General features: G+C 47.2%; 1 protein-coding gene across 1 annotated transcript in view; it reads left to right on the forward strand.

Moving 5' to 3' along the window:
- The window catches only part of INSC (INSC spindle orientation adaptor protein), a 130,071-nt gene that overhangs the window by 27,233 nt on the left and 84,062 nt on the right, over window positions 1-18,776 (forward strand). The window contains exon 2 of the mRNA XM_058688334.1: window positions 10,457-10,557. Within this exon, the coding sequence (XP_058544317.1) occupies window positions 10,457-10,557 (101 nt within the window). The remainder of the gene's footprint in view (window positions 1-10,456; window positions 10,558-18,776) is intronic.

An 18,776-nucleotide genomic window follows, 5' to 3' on the forward strand; every position in this document is an offset into this window, starting at 1 on the left:
CCAAACACAAAATTTCTGTGTGAGCATTGTCTATAAGAAGGGGACACAGTTGTCAACTAAAAACCAGGTGCTGAAAAATAGTGGCATAGTATGGAGTTCCTTAAAGGGTATGTTGTCTTGATCGCCACTCAACTTACTAGCTGTGTACCTTGGCAAATTTTAGAATCTCTCTGGGTCTTTATTTCCCCATCTTTAAAATGGGGATAATAGCAGTACTGATTAGTTTGGATTTTTTTTTTTTGAGAAATAAATGAATTTATTTGTATGAAGCACTTGGAAGAGTGCTTGGCACATAATAAAGTACCCAATATTATATTTCATTGAGTTTAAAATGCCATAGATTGTAAGATGCCTGTTGCTTCATAAAAAAGAAAATATGCTTTAACTTAAACTGTAACACAGTGCCAAGATGCCATTGACTGAAACATGCATCCCAATTTCAGATGCTAAAATATGAAAAAAATGCACCTTAGAACCACCTGAGTATAGTAAAATGTAGCTATTATTGTGAATGGATACATATGAGCGACAAGGCAGTGACTGAGAAACAGAATCGTAGTCTCAGAATTGATAGGACTTTAAATGTTTGTAGGTATTTATTCCATCCTACTGTCACCTCATCAACTTCTGGACTCTAGCCATATTGTGCCTGAACTGGAGCCAATGTCCAGAGGCTGTTAGACAAACACAGTATTCTACCATCTCCTACAAGACCAAGGAAGATAGGAAAAGGGACTTATATTTACTGAGAGACTTCTGTGTCTAGCACTCTTATGGATGCCTTAAATATAGCACTGATTTTAGTTTTCATAGTTAGGTTAATTCAGATTGTTTGCTATAATAAACAATCCCCCAAACACATTATGTTTATTTCTTGTTTATCCCTCAGACTGATGTGAGTTGGGTGGCTCTACTCTAAATCATGGTCAGGACTCATCTTCTTCCATCTTTTGGCCTCACCGTGTTGGTGTGGCTTTCCAGTTGCTCTGGCATCACTTAACGGGCAGACAGGGGAAGAGAGAGGGCCATGGAGAAAGCATACCTACCATTATAACTTAAAACTGTTCAAGACCTCGCAGCTTTATTGAGTCCTAGGTAACTCTTTGGAGGGAGAAATCACATAGGTTAGAGTGGTTGGAGATGGCCTCCCAGATGAGGTGGGATTAGAGCTGCGTCCCGAAACCTTGGTATGACCTGGAGATAGAGAAAGAGAGTGGAGGAGATTTTGATCTGGACGTGTTGGGATGCCATGAGCAATGCATAGCATTATGGAAGAGCAAGATGGTTTTGGAGAACCATGGAATCCCCTGTTGGGTAATGACCAATATTTGTTGAACTCCTACTCTGAAGTAGACACCATGCAGTGCACCGTTTCAACGCTGCTGTGATATGCAGCGTACCAGGCAGAAATGAGCCTTGATAATACAGCATTCTGTCAATTGGCTGTTTTTTCATGTTTGACTCACTCTATGCCCCAGATCGTATGCTTCTCCCTCCTATGTCTTCTTTCCCAAGGGTATATAGACCCCTTCAACCTGGGGCCTCATCATGACTCAGAGAGGGAAATAGCTCGCCCAGTGTAACCCCTGAGCGTGATTTATGAAACAGGATGTATCCAAATTTTCACCACGCTGGAGCTATTCAATTTTCTCTAATGGCTTTTATCTGAGAGTTATGTCTGTTCGTGGCAGTCACGACCAGTAAGTCATTAGCTTAAAGTATACTGATTGTTAATTTTAGCACCCTGGGATCTGGGCCCAGTGAGAGAGGGCTCTCGCTTTTGCAAATCGGAGCTAAGGAACATTTGAGCAGTTGGCTAACATTCACATCAGGAAAAGTTAGAAAGTAAGAGGGGATAATTAAAAAGTGAAAGAGTTGGGGCGCCTGGGTGGCGCAGTCGGTTAAGCGTCCGACTTCAGCCAGGTCACGATCTCGCGGTCCGTGAGTTCGAGCCCCGCGTCAGGCTCTGGGGTGATGGCTCGGAGCCTGGAGCCTGTTTCCGATTCTGTGTCTCCCTCTCTCTCTGCCCCTCCCCCGTTCATGCTCTGTCTCTCTATGTCCCAAAAATAAATAAAAAACGTTGAAAAAATAAAAAAATAAAAAAAATAAATAAATAAAAAGTGAAAGAGTAAAAAGCAGTTGACCAGCTGGATATAGTTCAGGAGGCTGTAGACTGGCCTCCATCTGGCTGCCCCCCTGCTGCTGGCTACTTGTCCTCACCAGAAGAGAAACAGAACCAGTCTGATTCTGAGCACCCCTGTGTGCCAGGTACTTCACATCTGTGATCTCACTGATCCGCATAGCAGTGCCATGAGGAAGGAACCATTACTCCCATTATCTTTATTATGTACCCCACTTCACAGATAAGGACACTTAATGCCCAAGGTCACACAGCTAGTCACTGACTCCGAATCTGTGTTCTTAAGCAACAGGGGTTCTGGATGGGGGTGGCCCAAAGGCCCGGCATAGCTTCTCTCGGGGGCTACACTCTGCCTAAGGTCTTGGACGTCTGGGGTACCAGTGTCTCATTTTCGCCTATTAGATGATCAGCAGCTCAGGGCCAGCTCCCAGATGGCAGTAACTGCAGTTTCCTTGTGTGGTTCAGGGCTGGGTGCTCCTCTTATGGGCAGCTGGGGTGTCATAGCCCTAGAATCAGGAAGGGGCCACCCTGAGATGCAAGATGGAGCAGCCATGGCTTTCCTGGTTCCAGGAATTTTGGGCTTCCCCCTGGGACAATTACACATACTCATTTAAGAGAGGCTGCCTGGCAGTTGGCTTTGACAAGCTGGAGCCCTTCAGAGGATGGGCAATCATTGATCAGGGACTGGGGCACCTGGACCTCAGCAGGGAGAGTTTAACTCTGGCTCCTTTCTCTCAGACCTCTGAGGACTCGTGGACATCTCTGCATCAACCTGCCCGTCTTATTCCAAGGCTGAGCTGAATTAGACTAGGATTCCCTGCAGTTTCCTATCCACTGGTCATTCCCCTGTGCTTGATAGCTACAGCAAAGGAGAAAGAGCATGAGTAATTATCCTAGATTTATAGATGGGGAACTGCCAGAGCCATTGATTTCCCAGGGAAAATCACACTGAGCCTGAGTGGGGTCTCTCTGGGCTCTAACCATACAAAGCCTTGTTTGGATTTCTCATGGGGAAGTTTCTGGGAGTGAGAAAACCCGAATGCAAGTTCCAGATATAGCTCAGTTTGCTGTGTGACCTCAGGCAGATCTCTTCCCCTCTCTGAACATGTCTTTCCATCTGCCCATGTTAATCTCTCTGTGATTCAGTTTTATCATCTGAAAAATGGGGCTAACACGAGCTGTTCATAAGATTATTCTGAGGATGAATAACTATAAAGCATTTACAACAGTGCCTGACAAATAGCACCCTCTTCTCCCTCTTCTCCTCCTACTTATTATTAGTATCATTATAGTTATTATTACAAGGGAATAATCTCTAAGGCCTCCTACTAATTCTAATACTCTAACAGTATGATGTGAGCTCCTCCAGGAAGGCTGCCCAGATTGTGGCTGGAGGGCTCTAGTCTTGCCCCGGACATATTTGCGCAGGTGGGATTCTTGTTACCTTTTAGGTAAAGCCTAGAAGGTAGATGTATCCAGTTAATCAAGGGGAGGCTTGGGGCCTTGTTTGTGCTTTGTTGAAACTGTTCTGGCTCTGGAATTGAGGAGCAGGGCTGAGGTCTGATGCACAGTCCTTCTCGGCTGCCTGGCCAGGGTCTTCAGGGCCTGAGGGGCAAGCCCAGCTCCTGTGAGCCCTGAGGTCTTTTCTGCCCACCTGCTTGCCTCTGCTGCCTGACAGCTGTGAGGGCCCTCCCAGGCTTCCTCCAGGGAGCCGGAGCTGTCTATATTTCATGAGGCTCAGTCTATTCAGTAGGGCTAGGTGACAGCTTGCTTAGTTTCTTGCATCTCCCATGGGAATGAGGGTTCTTAGAGTATCTGATTGCTGCAGCTTGCTGGCCACCCCAGCTAGCAATACTGAAATATCTCGAGGACTGCTGCCATGCTCCCACAGATCAACAGTGCCTCGAGTTGGGGTGAGGAGGGAAGCTCATTGCTGTTACCTCCCAAAGCTCATTGCAGCCGCCCTCCTTTTTACCCCAGGTCTCCATGCCTCCAACCCAGGGCTTTGGTGGTCCCCTTGGGAGTTGCTCCTGTCTCTTAAATGGACCGCTGCTACTGGCCCCACTCCCTGGAGTCCATCCACTTACTGGTCACCATGGGAGCTGAAATTTCACTCTGATCATTTTACTCCCTTGCTCAAACCATCAGTGGCTCCCTACCACCCACAGGAAAGAGGCCAAAGAATCTGTTCCTTTCGTATGCAGGACCACGGAAGCACCTTCCCTCCAGCGCCCTGCGAGAGATCTGGGTCCCTGAATACTTGCTTCATTTCCTGGTCTTTATGCCACTGTTCACACTGCTGTCTTGGCACTGAATGTCCTTGTCCCATTTCACCTGGCAAAATCCCACCCTGCATTCAGGACCCACTTCAGATGTCGTCTCCTCTAAGAAATGTGGCCTACTTTCCCAGCTGAAAGTGGCCACTCCTTTTTCTGTATTCCCACGCTACTGGGATCGTTTCCTCTAAACTCCATCACCAGCCTGGGGTGCTCACTTCAGCCTTCTAGAAGCACTTGCAGTTCTTTAATCTCCCCGTGTTCTTCCCTCTGTCTGCCCACCCTTCCTTCCACACCTTCCTTTCTCCTGTGTTTTCACACTCCTCTTGCAAGTGTCAGCTTTGAAGTCAGGCCTTGACCCCTTTTCCCCACCTGTTCTCACCTAGTACCGCTGGGAAGCCCTCTGGACCTCCCTGAGCACCCACTTGCTTCTTTTGCAGTTTTTGCAGTTGTGATGCAACTGTCCATTGTCCCTGTCTCTCTGTCTGGGAGAACCTGTTGGGTCACAGCTGGGGGTGGGGAGGGAGCCTGCTTAGCCAGGTGTGATCAGGCAGTGAGGGCCACAGAAACTCAGGAGGGGACAGGTGGCTCTGTGTCAGTGGGTGTAAGGATGCAGAGCCCTCTCCCTGTAGCCTGCATGGTTGGAAAAGGCCCTCCCATCACCCTCTCAATGAATACTCATCACAGTGCAGCAGAACAGGCACCTGCCAGGGCTCCTTCAGTGAGAACCCATCCAGGCAGTCAGGAAGTGTTAGTGAATATGATAATTGTGCACCAGGTACAGAGTCAGGAGCGGGGTGGGGGATATGGCAGTGGGCAGGACAGACCTCTAGTCCCTGACCCTGGGATCCTCAGGGGGGGAAAGCATGAAGCTACTAATTTCAGTTAATTGTTTAGTTACAATTATGATAAATTCTAGGGAGGAGAAAAATGAGGGGGCAGAGGATCACATAATGAGGGACATGACTGAATCCCCACGTCTCATTCCTCTCCCAGCCACCCCTCCCCCGCCCCACCCCCAGCTGCCTCCTCCCAGTACCCAGCGCCGCATTGGAGTTTAACTGCTTTCCACAATATTTGCTGTCCTGCCCCTGTTGACAGCCCTAATGGATTCTGCAGATTAAATAATCTCAGCCCAGCCTCGAGCTGTATTGGGATTGGCCCATTAGACAATGGCAGAAACCGCCCCAGTCATTGTTCTAATTGAATAATTTGCTGTAAATCGCCTCCATTTCCTTCTGAGCCCAAGCTGGCTTGTTAGCCAAATGGAGGTGAGCTAGGGCTGCCTCTAATGGGATGTAGGAGCAGAAATGAGCTGTCTAAATGAGCCGTTGTCTCATTGGGCATGGAATTAAATCAGAGACACTTAAGGCTTCAAGTCCTTCTTGTAAACTAGCCTCTCCTGGGATGGGAAGGCATAGCCAAGAGCCTTCAGAACAAAGGCTGCAAAGCTCCAGGGTGAGATTTCCAATGAGTTAGGAAGGGCTTTGGGTGGGGTTAGGGGTTGGGGCTGGAGGTAATGGAGTTTCCTCTTTCTTGCTCACTTCTGCATGTGTCTTTTCTACCCCTCTCATGGGCAAGACAGCATCTCTGCCCTGAGATACATTTCTCAATAACTCCTTCCATGAGGAGGAACACTTCTTCTTGAAGCTACCATGTGTCAAGCACATGATTTTTATTTTATTTTATTTTATTTTATTTTATTTTATTTTATTTTATTTTATTTTATTTTATTTTATTTTAATCTATTAGGGGCTTTTGCAAGTGATCTCATTTAATCTTTATGAAGCTCCTAGGAGGCAGGTATAATGGAGGGAACCACATTCATGGGTGTTCATGATTTTCTCAAGCTCTGGTACCAATCTGGTACAGAGTCAGGATTTGAATCCAGATCTGTCAGACCCCAAAATTCAAGTTCTTTTTGCAATAACATTGAGGACAGACAGTGTGGGGCAAAGGGGCTACTTTGAATCCACTCCCTGACATGCTATGTAGCTTTGGAGGTGTGTAATCGGAATCTCTCTGCTCAGTAGGATGAGTCCAGTGCAGGGCAGTAGGGGAGGCGGCTGCCGGGGCAGCAGCCTTTGGGGGCTTTCCTGAGGGCTGCATGCTTGAAATAGGCCTCTCTGTAAAGCTAGTGACACTTTAGGCTTTAGCTGGGACTGTGGTTTCCTCATCTCCTGATCCCTTTGGGGCCCACAACTGTCCATACGATTCTCGCAAAAGGAACCAAGAAATGAGGAACAGAAGAGATGTCCCCACTGTCCATGCCTGTCTTCTTTGTACCCTTTGACTGCAGTCTTTGCAATCTGCTTCATTTCTGCAGGGACCGTTGTTCTGTCCTCTGGCTGCGTTATTGAGAGCCGGCACTAGACGAAGCTGGAGGACACTCACAGTCCTTCCGGGAGATGGGAGCAGCGGGAGGCACTGGTGACAGGGAAGAGGGCTGGCTGGCTGTGAGGTCTTGGGGCTGGGTGTAGTTGCCACCATGGAATGGAGTCAGGCTTCCTGTTAGCAAATGCTGGACATGTGCCACTCGTTTGTTACCATCATCATCTCCACCTGCTCTAGCACCTCCCCTCTAAATCCTAAAACCTTGATCCTAGTCCTCTGTCACCTACCAGCATTGTGATCTTGAGCAATGCATATACCTCCACTGAATTTCTGTGTCATCAGTAACAGGGGGATGGTGATGGTATTCAATGAGTTAATACCATATGAGCCATTTAGAACAGTGCTTGGCTCATGGTACACACTCAGTAAATATTAGCTCTTATTATTGGTGGAGACATTTTATAAACATCAGCTGGGTTAAACTCTTGGTCCTTCCTATCTCACTTTCCAGATATTCTCTCTTACCTGTGCCTCATCCGCACTGAATATGAGCCATGGCTCTCCTGAGAGCCAATCTGACTCATAATCCTGGCTTCAACCATGCAGGTCATTATGTAGGGTCCTGGGATCAGTCCCACATTGAGCAAGATTTGGTTTCAGGCATCAAGGAGTCTTGTCCTACTGGGGGAAAGAAGCAGGCATAAATAATATAGTCTGTGAATAGGTCCTTGATACAGATGCTTCCCAAATGTCCCCAAGAGGCTTCTCTAGCCTCAGGGAAAACATGCAATCACAAGAACCAAGGTTTTGTTTGCTGGAAGGCTCCACTGGCACAACTCTGGGAGGCTATGGGTGAAATGGTTGAACAAGGATGTCTCATCAGGGCATTTAAGCGAAATCAAGATATATCAGGTTTATTGTTGTGTTCCCCTCGGCTAGGAGCCCAGTGGTCCCTAACGAAACGGAAGCAGATGGTTTGGACATGACTTGTTCCTACTGTGCTCTAGCTGGCTTCCGCCCAAAGGGCTCACAGATCAGCAGTTAGGCATCTGTTCTAGAATTTCATGGTCACCAAGCTATGTTTCTAGAATCTACCTCTTAGAAATTCACATCATTCTCTTGCATCCTTCTGCTCATGACAGCGCTCCCTTTTTCTAGGTCCATCAGATATGACTTGATCAGATCCAAAGGTCCTCCAATACCAAGGGCATGCTTCATCTCCTCACAGAACCCTAACTGCTTCACACTTCAAAAGGGCCTTGCAGCTTCCTTACCGCCTCTGTGTCCTCACCTGCCACAAGCTCAAATTCCTTCTTGACTGTTCTTACTCTGTACCCCTTTCTTCTTTGTGACGGAGATGGAGGCAAAATGAGATCTGCTTGCTCACTGCTATCTGATGACGTCATAGCATTCACTCTGAAAAGCTGGTATTTCCTTTTTGAGTTCAAACAAATTGGAAAGGGAACAGTTACCTCCTTTTGTTGTTTTTTTCTTTTGTGCCATCCTTTTGTGCCTGCTGACTCACTGGATTTCAAAAATATACTTTTTCAGTAATGATAATAATGCTAGAAATAACAATGGTGATACTCCTGATGTTGATGGGCACTATCAAAGCTTTATATGCTTTGTCTCATTTGCTGCATCTCCCTCGACCTAGCTGACCACAGGGCAGGTATACAATGGACTCTCTGGGCATAAGAATAACAAAGGCTACTATTTATCGAGCTCTCACCCTGGCCTGACTGTTCCATATTCTTTATGTCTTGTCATTGCTGTAATAGCCCTGTACAATAGATATTATTACTCTCAGTTACAGATAAAGAATTAGGGCTCAGCAGAAAGGTACTAAAAATGTGTTCCACTCATCTTTTCAACAGACCCATAGAGTGCTTGCTGCATGCCCGGCTCTTGGCTCAGTGCTAGGAGCACAAAGGGTCCCTGCCCTTGAGGGGTTCATACTGTGGTGGGACCCACAGACTGGGAGACAGGCAGTGGCCATGAGTCTCTGGAATTACACAATTCCCTAGTTTATTCTGAGCTCCTGTCTCCCATACTTTTCAGATCAACTGTCTTATTCTTTATTCCAAGCATCATAAAGGGTACTTTATGTCCAGCGTGATCACTATTAATTAAAGTCCTCCTCCGCTCTTTTTCTCATAAGGGTCATTTGTAATCATGGAGTAAGAGTTTAATTTTTCTGGACTTATCTCCCTCTTCTCAGCTGTTATCTTCCCACAAGCTCATACTTGCGTTTTCCCTGAAAGTCTTGAAATCTGCTGTCCTCAAGTGCAGGGCATGCTGGGTGATGGCCAACCCTTCTTCTGTTGCTTTACCCAGGCAACGGTGAAAGAATCTCCATTTTCCTCAGGGAGAACTTCCTCACCAGCTTGGAGAAGGAGGTGGCAGAGAGGAAGAACAAGGAAGGGACAAGGTAACAGGAGGAGTCAAACAGGTGGGCAGCTGATTGGATGGAGGAAGGGCACCATTGTCTTGGTGCAACTTTCGAGGCACAGACAACCCAGGTGGGTCCTCAGTGCTGAGACGGAGGCCCCTGGAATCTGGTTTATCTTTATCAGACTGCTTTTGGCTGTCCACTAACAAAATTTTCACTTTAAACAACAAGGACTTTATCATTTTACATAACAGGAAGGCCTAGGGGTCGGCCAGACTCCAGGGTTCATTGATTCAGTGGCTTAGTGACCAGGGACCCAGATTTATTATTCTCTGTGTGCCAGCTTTATTCTCCCAGCTAGGTCCTCTCTTGATCGCAAGCTGGTCTCAAGCAGCAATGATGTGACGTATTTCCTTGTTCAGGTCCAATGGGAGAGATACTGTCTCCTGTGGTTTGCAGTTGGGAGAAAGAAAACTTTTTGTAGAAGCAATCCTATCATGGCTCATTGGTCTGAATTGAGTCCCATGCCTATTTCTGAACCAGTTACTAGCAGTTCGAGTGAAATTATATCATCTGAAGCGGAATGGATTTTGGGAAGCAACCACTATGCCCACTACAGAGTCACATTTCCCATGCATAATCGACATGAATAACCCAGCGCTGTGATGGTTATAGAGAATTAGCATGTAGACTTTCCAGATTTAGCAAATAATACAGCTGCCCAGTGAAATGTGAATTTCAGATAAACCATAGATACTTTCAGAGTATGAGTATGTCCCATGCAATATTTGCTGGTCTGTGTGTCCCTGTGTTTGGTACAAAGCAAGATGGGTCAGGCAAATGTTTGATATTGGGAGATAAAAGATTGTAGGGATTCATGGTCAGCTTGGGACGTTAGACTAAGTCCTGCACTACTTGTGAGGGCAGTGGAGTGTAAACCAGTTCAAAAAGGAGAGGAGGGGGGCGCCTGGGTGGCTCAGTCGGTTGAGCGTCCGACTTCAGCTCAGGTCACGATCTCGCACTCCGTGAGTTCGAGCCCCGCGTCAGGCTCTGGGCTGATGGCTCAGAGCCTGGAGCCTGCTTCTGATTCTGTGTCGCCCTCTCTCTCTGCCCCTCCCCCATTCATGCTCTGTCTCTCTCTGTCTCAAAAATAAATAAACTTAAAAAAAAAAAAAAAAAAAAAGGAGAGGAGGGTTAGGGGGCCTTCCCTCCATAGCTGCCTTGGCTCCTTGTGGCCTGGATCTGAGAGCGAAAGTGATTGAGCCTTCTCTCTAAGGACATCTGTTGACCCCATCCTGCCCTCTCTTTTTCCAGGGTCACGACCACTGCAGGCAGGCTTTGCTGCAGATTGGGATCAACATGATGGCATTGCCTGGAGGCTGCCACCTGGACTCCAACTCTCTGCCGGGTCAGCGGTAAGTCCCATAGGTGTCTCTTAGGGCCAGGCCTGCTCTATCTGGCCAATGGCTGAGGCCCAGCTCCAGGATCTTGAGGCTGCAGGTGGCTCCACCTCTCCATGCACTGTCCTGGGGTGGAAGCTTAAGACAAAGCATTGGGGATGCTATGTTCACTCAGCAAATACTAATGCAAGTGGGCCCTGAGACATGAAGGAATCAGGCATGTCCAGTCCCCCAAGGGACGGTCTCCTTAAGATGCAGGCAGACAATGAAACATAATTGAATGGGGTATTCTGCTAAGATAGGAGACCCTGGAGGGGGTTCCTGATCCCACCTGGGCAAGGAGGCTGGAGCCATTGGGGACCCTCGGGGTTATGGAAGACTCTCTCTGAGCTTCTTGAAAGGGACAGTTTACCCTTAGGTGTCTTCTACTTCTTCGAGGGCACCAGGGAGAGAACTGAGCACAGAGCAGATCCTCCAGAAATATTTGTCGCCCTGAGCTGGGCAGGGGAGAGGGGTGGGTGGGGAGGAGGATGGAGGAACACACTGAGCAGAGGGTGAAGGGCAGACGATGCAGTGAGAAGAAAGAGAGACAGAGCCCCAGAGGTGACTTCACACAGCTGGGAGCTGTGGACACCTGGCTGGTTTGGGGGGCCAGCACCAGAACTGAAGGGGAAAGTACCAGGCCAGTGAATCTATGGTGAACCACTGTCCCAGATGCCCCACGACTGTCCTGATGTGGGCCCTGAAACTTTTGTGACTTTGAAAACACCTCAGCCCCAGGCAAACTGGGCTGTTTAGTCAGTAATGCAGGTTTGGTCTACAGAGGAAGTGTTCAACTGAGGGCTCAAGGGTTTCTGCCTTGCTTTTTAAATTTTTTTCTGAGATCTTTTGATGGGGTCGTTTTGAGGCAACAGAATCCAAGTAGCCTTACAAGACTGTTAAGTCATTGTTGATTTGTCTTGTATGTTTTGTTTTACATATTACATGTATCACTGACATCTTACCTTTATTCTGTCCTTCACCCCCCACCTGAATTATGGAGCGTTTCAATTTATCACATTATTCATTTCTTTTTTTTTAAGTTTATTTATTTTATTTTGAGAGAGAGAGAGAGAGAGAGAGCAAGAGCAGAGGAGGGGCAAAGAGAGAGGGAGACAGAGAATCCCAAGCAAGCTCTGAACTGAGTGTGGAGCCTGATGCAGAGCTTGATCCCACACACCCTGAGGTCATGACCTGAGCCAAAATGAAGAGTTGAACGCTTAACCCACTGAGCTACCCAGGCACCCCACACATTATTCATTTCCATGTTGTTTGGTTTTTGAGTATTTTTCTTACTGTGTGTTGCTTTTTTTTTTTTAATTTTTTTTAACGTTTATTTATTTTTGAGACAGAGAGAGACAGAGCATGAACGGGGGAGGGTCAGAGAGAGGGAGACACAGAATCTGAAACAGGCTCCAGGCTCTGAGTTGTCAGCACAGAGCCCGACGTAGGGCTCGAACTCACGGACCGTGAGATCATGACCTGAGCTGAAGTCGGCCGCTTAACCGACTGAGCCACCCAGGCGCCCCATGTGTGTTGCTTTTAAAATCAGAAAAAAATAATGAGTATTTGCTAAAAGTCTACTGGTACTGGGTTAACCCCTATGAGGCCATCATTATAAGGGAGTATACGGGTGTGACATGTATCTCGTGCATGCTACTTAGAATGGAAAACACTGTTAGAGATGTAGTTAGGACTTTTCTGTGCAGGCTAACATGGAGAATAAGGGATCACCTGGGGACCCAAGTAACTTTCCACACAGTGTGTCTTAGGCAGAGCTCAGGGATCGTGAGGTGCAAACCTGTTGGGATACGTGTATGTTGGAGCGGCTGATGGCCTTTGAATTCATGACTGCTTGCTTTCAAAGCCAGGTTCTTCCCCTCATTAGCTGTGTGGCCTTGTGCAAGTTCTCGAATCCTGTCAGACCCCCAGTTCCCTCACTTATAAAAATGGGTAAAAATAGTACCTATTTCATAGGGTTAACGTGTGAATTGACTGAGTTGCTATGTGCAAAGTGTCTCACTCAGGGAAAGCTACATAGGGGGCCTGTTGTTTATTGAGTGCCTACTCCATGTCAGAGGTCCACTGTGGCTCTTCATGAGGGTGATCTCAGGGAAGTGTTCTAGAAATCCTTTCCCTGACCCCTCTTGGCAAATGACCTTGGTGAGAAAATCAGAAATCAGCAACAGACACTCCCAGCAGCTCAATATTTTAAGCCGGAAGAAAGTGGAGCTATTCTAGATGAAGTGTTCATAGTCTTTCTGGCTGCTGTTCACACCAGGCAGTAGCTGGGTACCTGTGAGCCAGGTGGGCAGAAACAGCTCTGGCGATATGTTGGTTGGTAAGCACCTGGGGAGCTTCCCAGGTGTAATCTGAAACCAGCCTCTGTAATCAAAGGGCAGAGAGAGACCAAAGAAGGAGGCAGGCCACCCAGATTGGTGGGCAGCAGGTTACGTACGCAAGGGAACTTATATATGAGTCTTGTCTTCAGCCACCGCAAGATGTGTAGATTCCGCACCTGCTGCAAAATCTTAAAAGTGTATATGGAGGCCTTAAGTGGGTTCAGTTGAGTATACTACCCAGACAGTCTCGGCACCACATCACTATCTCAAGGTTGTGTCCCGAGGGCAGCCTCTAGGAGGGGGAAGGCAAGTGGAATGCACATTCCAAGGACAGGGCAGGCGGTGAGGAGCCTCAGGTGGCTGGGGTCCAGTGCACGGGTGAACCGATGGCCACGTCCTTTTGATAACCTCGTCTAACACAATAGGGCTTTGGGACAGCTCCTCAGAGCCTCCTGGGTCCTGGGACAGTCAGACTGGAGAGCCTGTGCTGGGGCTGGGGAAGCTGCTGTCACAGGGCAGTTTAGGATTGTGTGGGAGTCAGGACTGACTCAACTTATCTTGGTTCTGCTGCATAGTAGTTATAACCTCAAGATTCAGCTTTCTTTGTCTATGAAATGGGCATGTTTATACTTACGTCATTGAGTTATAATGAGAATTTAAGATAGTATGTCTAATGCATCCTGCCTGTACACAGTAACTGCTAGAACCTCTTCAGATAAAGACTAGGTCCCTGGTCTAGAGAATGTGGGGCAAAGGTAGATCAGACCCTGGCACCCTTTCAGCCTCTGGGGACCACTGTCTCTCTCTGTCACACTTCCAATCGCCTCAGAAGTTTTAAGGATAAGAGGAAATTAAATTACATTAAAATGATTTAGAAGTTACATTACTCTTCTTTTTGGAGGCGGGCTAGGGTTTCTAACTGATATTCTACACACATATCTTGGGAGGAGAGCCCCAGACTAACATGACCCCAAGAGTTCTGGCTGGCCACAAAGCTACAACCTGAGAAGGGGTTTGCTTAGAATGTCTTCAGCCCTAAAGTTCTGATAGGGCAGGGTGGGCTGCAGAGAGAAGGTGGTATTTCCTTTAATGTATTCATAGCCTGGCATTGCCGGAATATTAGGGGAACACAATCCCTGGGCCCTACCAGCCTATTAATTGTGTGCATGGGCCATGTTCGTGAAGAAGGCTTATGTGTCTTTACAGGATGTCAGAGGGGTTAATTTATCCAATCTGATGCTGCATTGTGGACAGATAATAGCAGCTACCTCTTCTTTCCTCTTGTTCCAAGCTATAGAGGCCTCTTTAGTGGGGGAATAACACCATGGTTATTGTCCCCAGACAAATAATTAATGCTGGATAATTGACTTCTCTCTGTCGTGTTTCACTGAAACTGAACTTCACTCTGAAGTGCCATTCATTGTTCACTTCAATGTGCAAAATAAACAAATACCGACAAGATGCGTGAGATCATCCAGCAGCTTGGGTGAATCATAGGGGTTAGGCCTTTGGTATTTGAGACCCTTATGAGTAAATAGCATTAAAAAAAAAGGCTTATCTAGGTGTGGGCTCCAGGTCAGGGGCTGGGATCCCATGCCAAGTTGGCATGGACAACAGGAGAGGGAATGTCAGGGTTCTCAACTCCAACTACATCTCCTGGAAAGCTTTCATATTTAAAAATAATAAAATAAACCAGAGAACGAAACCCTCCTCTTGGAAACTTGAATGTGGGTCTAAGTGGTTGGAAACATATAGGCCTTGGTATCAGACTTGGGCTTGAGTCCCAGCTCCACTTCCTACCAGCCGTGCAACCTTGGCTCCCGCCGAACGTACCCGCCAGACGGCACACATGTGTGCTGATTATTATCTCTATATTGCAAGTGATGGGCCACAGGTTGGGTTCTCTGGGAAGCAGCCTTTGGGACGGAGTTGAGAGTTGAGAGTGGCTATTAGGGAGTGCCTTTGGGACCAGCACTCAGGGAAGGGAGAAGACAGAAGCAGGACCAGGTGGAGGAAGAAGACTTGAGTGACTTCAGCTACCCTCACAGGGAGCCTTGGAATCACAGTTTTGTTCATTGTACAGGGTGGCCAGGGTCTTCAAATCCCACTTGATACGTCTTTTGAGTGGGCAGCCGTGGGCCAGGGTATGACCTTAGGTGAGGTGGCTCTGAGACAGTCTGAAGGCCTGGCGGCTGGAGGCTGTTAGCTAGTGATACTCCCAGCAGCTGGGGACAACACGTCCTTCCTTAAAGGGGAACCTGAGCAGCACATACATCTGCCCCATGAGGAAACTAAGGCTTGCGGAGGTTAAGGTACTTGCCCTGGGTCAGCTTTAAGGAACGGAGCTTGGATAGGTGTTCCCAGATGGTGCTTGGGCCTGAGTGCTGGCCAATACTCTATCCAGTTCTTTTCCACCGTGTTCTTGGGGGCATCACACGAACAAGCCATGCACTCATTCATCCAGGTAGTTGTTTACTCATTAGCTTTCAACAAAATTTTTCTACACGTACGTACTGAGTGAAGATCAGGTTCCTTGTATGATGCTTGGGTGCTTAAGGACATGTTGGTGACCAGACTGGGCATGTTCTCACCTGGTTTCCTTTCAGCCTGGAGTCTGAGATGAGCCAGTATGGGTGTGGCTACAGCTAATGGCAGGCAGCCTCCCCGATAGCCCCTGGCCTGCTGGCAAGGGGCATCCAGCTGGAGGCCACCGCAGGCCAGCCTGTCTCCAAGCAGATAATGGCTTACATATGTGCACCCCTGGTCTGTGGCTGCTTTTCTGCTGCTGGCCTGTTTTCTGTGCCTGCGGTGAAATGTGCAGACTGTAATTGTCAATGGGATAATTGGATATTTTTCTGTTGTTTAAATAGAAAGGAAGGCCAATCACAGTTAGAATCGAATTCCCTCACTTCTCTCGGCTCCCAAGAGAAATCCACAGAAACACAGGCGTGACCTTGAGAAGGCAGAGGGACAGTGATTCAATAGTTATTTTTAGGGCGAGAGATTGGGTTTAAATTCCCATACAGTGCCGGGAACTGGGATCATAGAACCACCGAATGTTACTGCTGGGAGTTACCTAGAGCTCATCTCTCACCCTCATAAGATGGGGAAACGGAGGCCCAGAGAAGGGAACGGAGCTGTCAAAAGACTCTTCAGGCCCCTACCCACCCATTTGTGGAGCCCTGCCTTTTCTGAGCTGTTCCTTATGCTGTTTCTAGAAGAGCTGTGTCCGAGCTCCAGGGGAATTCTCATGTGGCAGTGATCAGTAGTAGACACCAACTTCATTCATCCACTCATTCAAATGAGATTTGCTTTGGACTGAGAATTTACACAACCCAGGCCCTAGGTTGTGGGGTGATGATTTATGTAAATGCCATTACCTTTCTCAATGATGAATGTCCCAAGGGCCAAATTAATTTCTGACTCATATTTGTGCTCCTGTGATTAGAGTGTACACAGTAGGAGCTCAATAAGTGGTTGTTGAATGAATAAATGTTTAATGTTTGATGAGTGAATGACGAATGGCTGAGGAGCCTCAGGTGACTATGAGAAATTAATTTAATAGCTTGGATTTTGTTCCTTTCCCCAAGGCACTCCAGTCTTCAGCAAACTCTTCATTCTTTTTGGTAGAAAGTTGCTGCTTGGAGGGAAAGAGTAAGCTAGTTTTATCTTGATTAATTTAAATGCTCTTTCTGAGTTCAAGCCAAAGATTTAATTGTTTGATGGAATCAGAGAGCTGGAGAGACATTTTTTTTTTCTTCTAAAGAAAAGTAACTTTAGTCTTTGGTTTTATGTTCACTGGAAAAAAAAATCCACAGTTTCATCATTAAATCTCTTATGGGAGAACCCAGTGCAGTGAGGAACATGGACTAGAAACCAGAGAATGCCCTCTTGTCCTTTATCCCCTCCCTTCCTCTTTCCTTCTTCCTTCCTTCTTTCCTTCCTTCCTTCCTTCCTTCCTTCCTTCCTTCCTTCCCTCCCTCCCTCCCTCCCTCCCTCCTTCCCAGTCCTGGCTGTATACTAACATGCTGTGTGTCCTTGGACAATCTTTCTCCCTCTCTGAGCTTTAGTTTCTTCATTTGAGAATGAAGAGGTAGGCAAAAGTTTCCCCAAGGATGCTTCTAGCTCTAATATTCTAGGAGTTTGTGAATGAGTTTTGGAGAGTCTGTTCCCTTTGCTGGACAAAAATATCACACATTAGAGCCTAGGACTGAGAAAGCAGTCCCATTGACCAAGGCAAGGTCTTCTCATTCCTTCCTATGAAATGCACAAGAGGTCTAGTGTTTGCCTTGAAGCCAGGATGGACACTGCAAGGCGCCCTAGCTTAGGAACCCCTTTCAGCATCTAAGGGTGTGCCCCATTTGGATTATATGGAAGCCCTTGGTATATCCAGGAGAAATGTTCTATAGGGGGAACAGGGTGCCCTGCTTTGGTGGGATGTAATACAGATAAATCCATGAATCTCAGAACTCCAACATTTGAATAATTTGAATTCCTTGTTTTTGATTCCACCTCCACTTCTCCAGATTACACTTAGAACTTGCCATTTTCCCAGCATGTGGCTCCATGCCTCCACTGCTTTGTGCATGCTGTTTCTTCTGTCAGAAACCCTAGCATCTCCCAACTCTGATTCCTCTCCTGGGGCACTCGAAGGCACCCGTCCAGTGTTGGCCTGGGAAGCTTTGTCAGATATCAGAGCTTGGACTAAGCCTCCTTTCTCTCTGCTCCCATGATTCTTTCTGCTGACCTCAAAATGCCATGTGGAGCCCAATGAGCCATAATTGCTTCTTTATGGTCATTCATTTACTCATTCAGTAAATGCTTATCGGTGCCTTTGAAGTACCAGGCATGGTGCTGGGGGCAGAGAATGTGTCAGTGTGCAAGAGAAGGTCCTGCCCTCTTGGAGATTCTCCTCTAACCAACCCCTCTGTAATCCCAGCACCCAGCCAAGTTCCTGGCACACTGAGGTACTCAGTAAAGTTTGGAGGCCATTACCAAGTATTCTTGGCATATGGTAAAGTGTTCTTTTGCACAGAACTCTCCACATAGCAGGTAGAATAGAGTAGGGCAGGGAAATCCAAATATCCAGACTTTGAAGGAATAAAGTTCCATTCTAACTGAAAAGAGATTGAAATGAGCCAACCACAGTGTAGGCATAGATCTCCGTAAACTATCAACCCCTGGGGTTTGGGGGAACGCTGGATGCCAGGCCTGTAGGATTAGCTGGGGATGAGGAACTGGTACCAGCAGCTGGGGGCCATGGTGTGGGTCTGCTGAGCTGAGAAAAATTGTTCCCTTTGGCATCTGAAGGGTCAGGCACAGTTACCTTTCCCCAGTGATGGGCTTTGATGAATGAAGGGGGCAATCTAAGAGACCAAAGCAGAAGCGCAGGACAAGAGGGGTGGCAGAGGACCCCTTTGTGGCCTGAAGTCCTGAGAGGGTCACTCCTCACCCTGTGTGCATGCCTCCCTGGCTTCTCAGCTCTGGTAGTATTTCTGGTACAAACCTGTCAGACATATGTGATGAAGGGGCCACTGGGCCAGGGGTTCTGTCCTGAATTTAAACAACACACACCCAGTTTTCTCCCAGAAAGAAATGTGCCAAGGGTCTGAAAAATGATCAGATACGCCACAGTGTTTAAATGATTATAAGCTTTAAAAAGGTATCGATATGTCACGTAAGGGCAGTCTAACCATAGCAGAGAGGGCCCTGGCTGTGCATTTTAGGGTTTGAATCTCAGCTCATTTGCTAAAGACCTCAAAGAGCATAGCATAATTGTTAAGAGCAAGGCTCTGGTCTCAGATTGCCTAGATTCGTATTTCTACTTGTCCACTGTGTAACCTTGGCCAAGTC

Source organism: Neofelis nebulosa, chromosome 10, assembly GCF_028018385.1.
Source record: "Neofelis nebulosa isolate mNeoNeb1 chromosome 10, mNeoNeb1.pri, whole genome shotgun sequence".
NCBI lineage: Eukaryota > Metazoa > Chordata > Mammalia > Carnivora > Felidae > Neofelis > Neofelis nebulosa.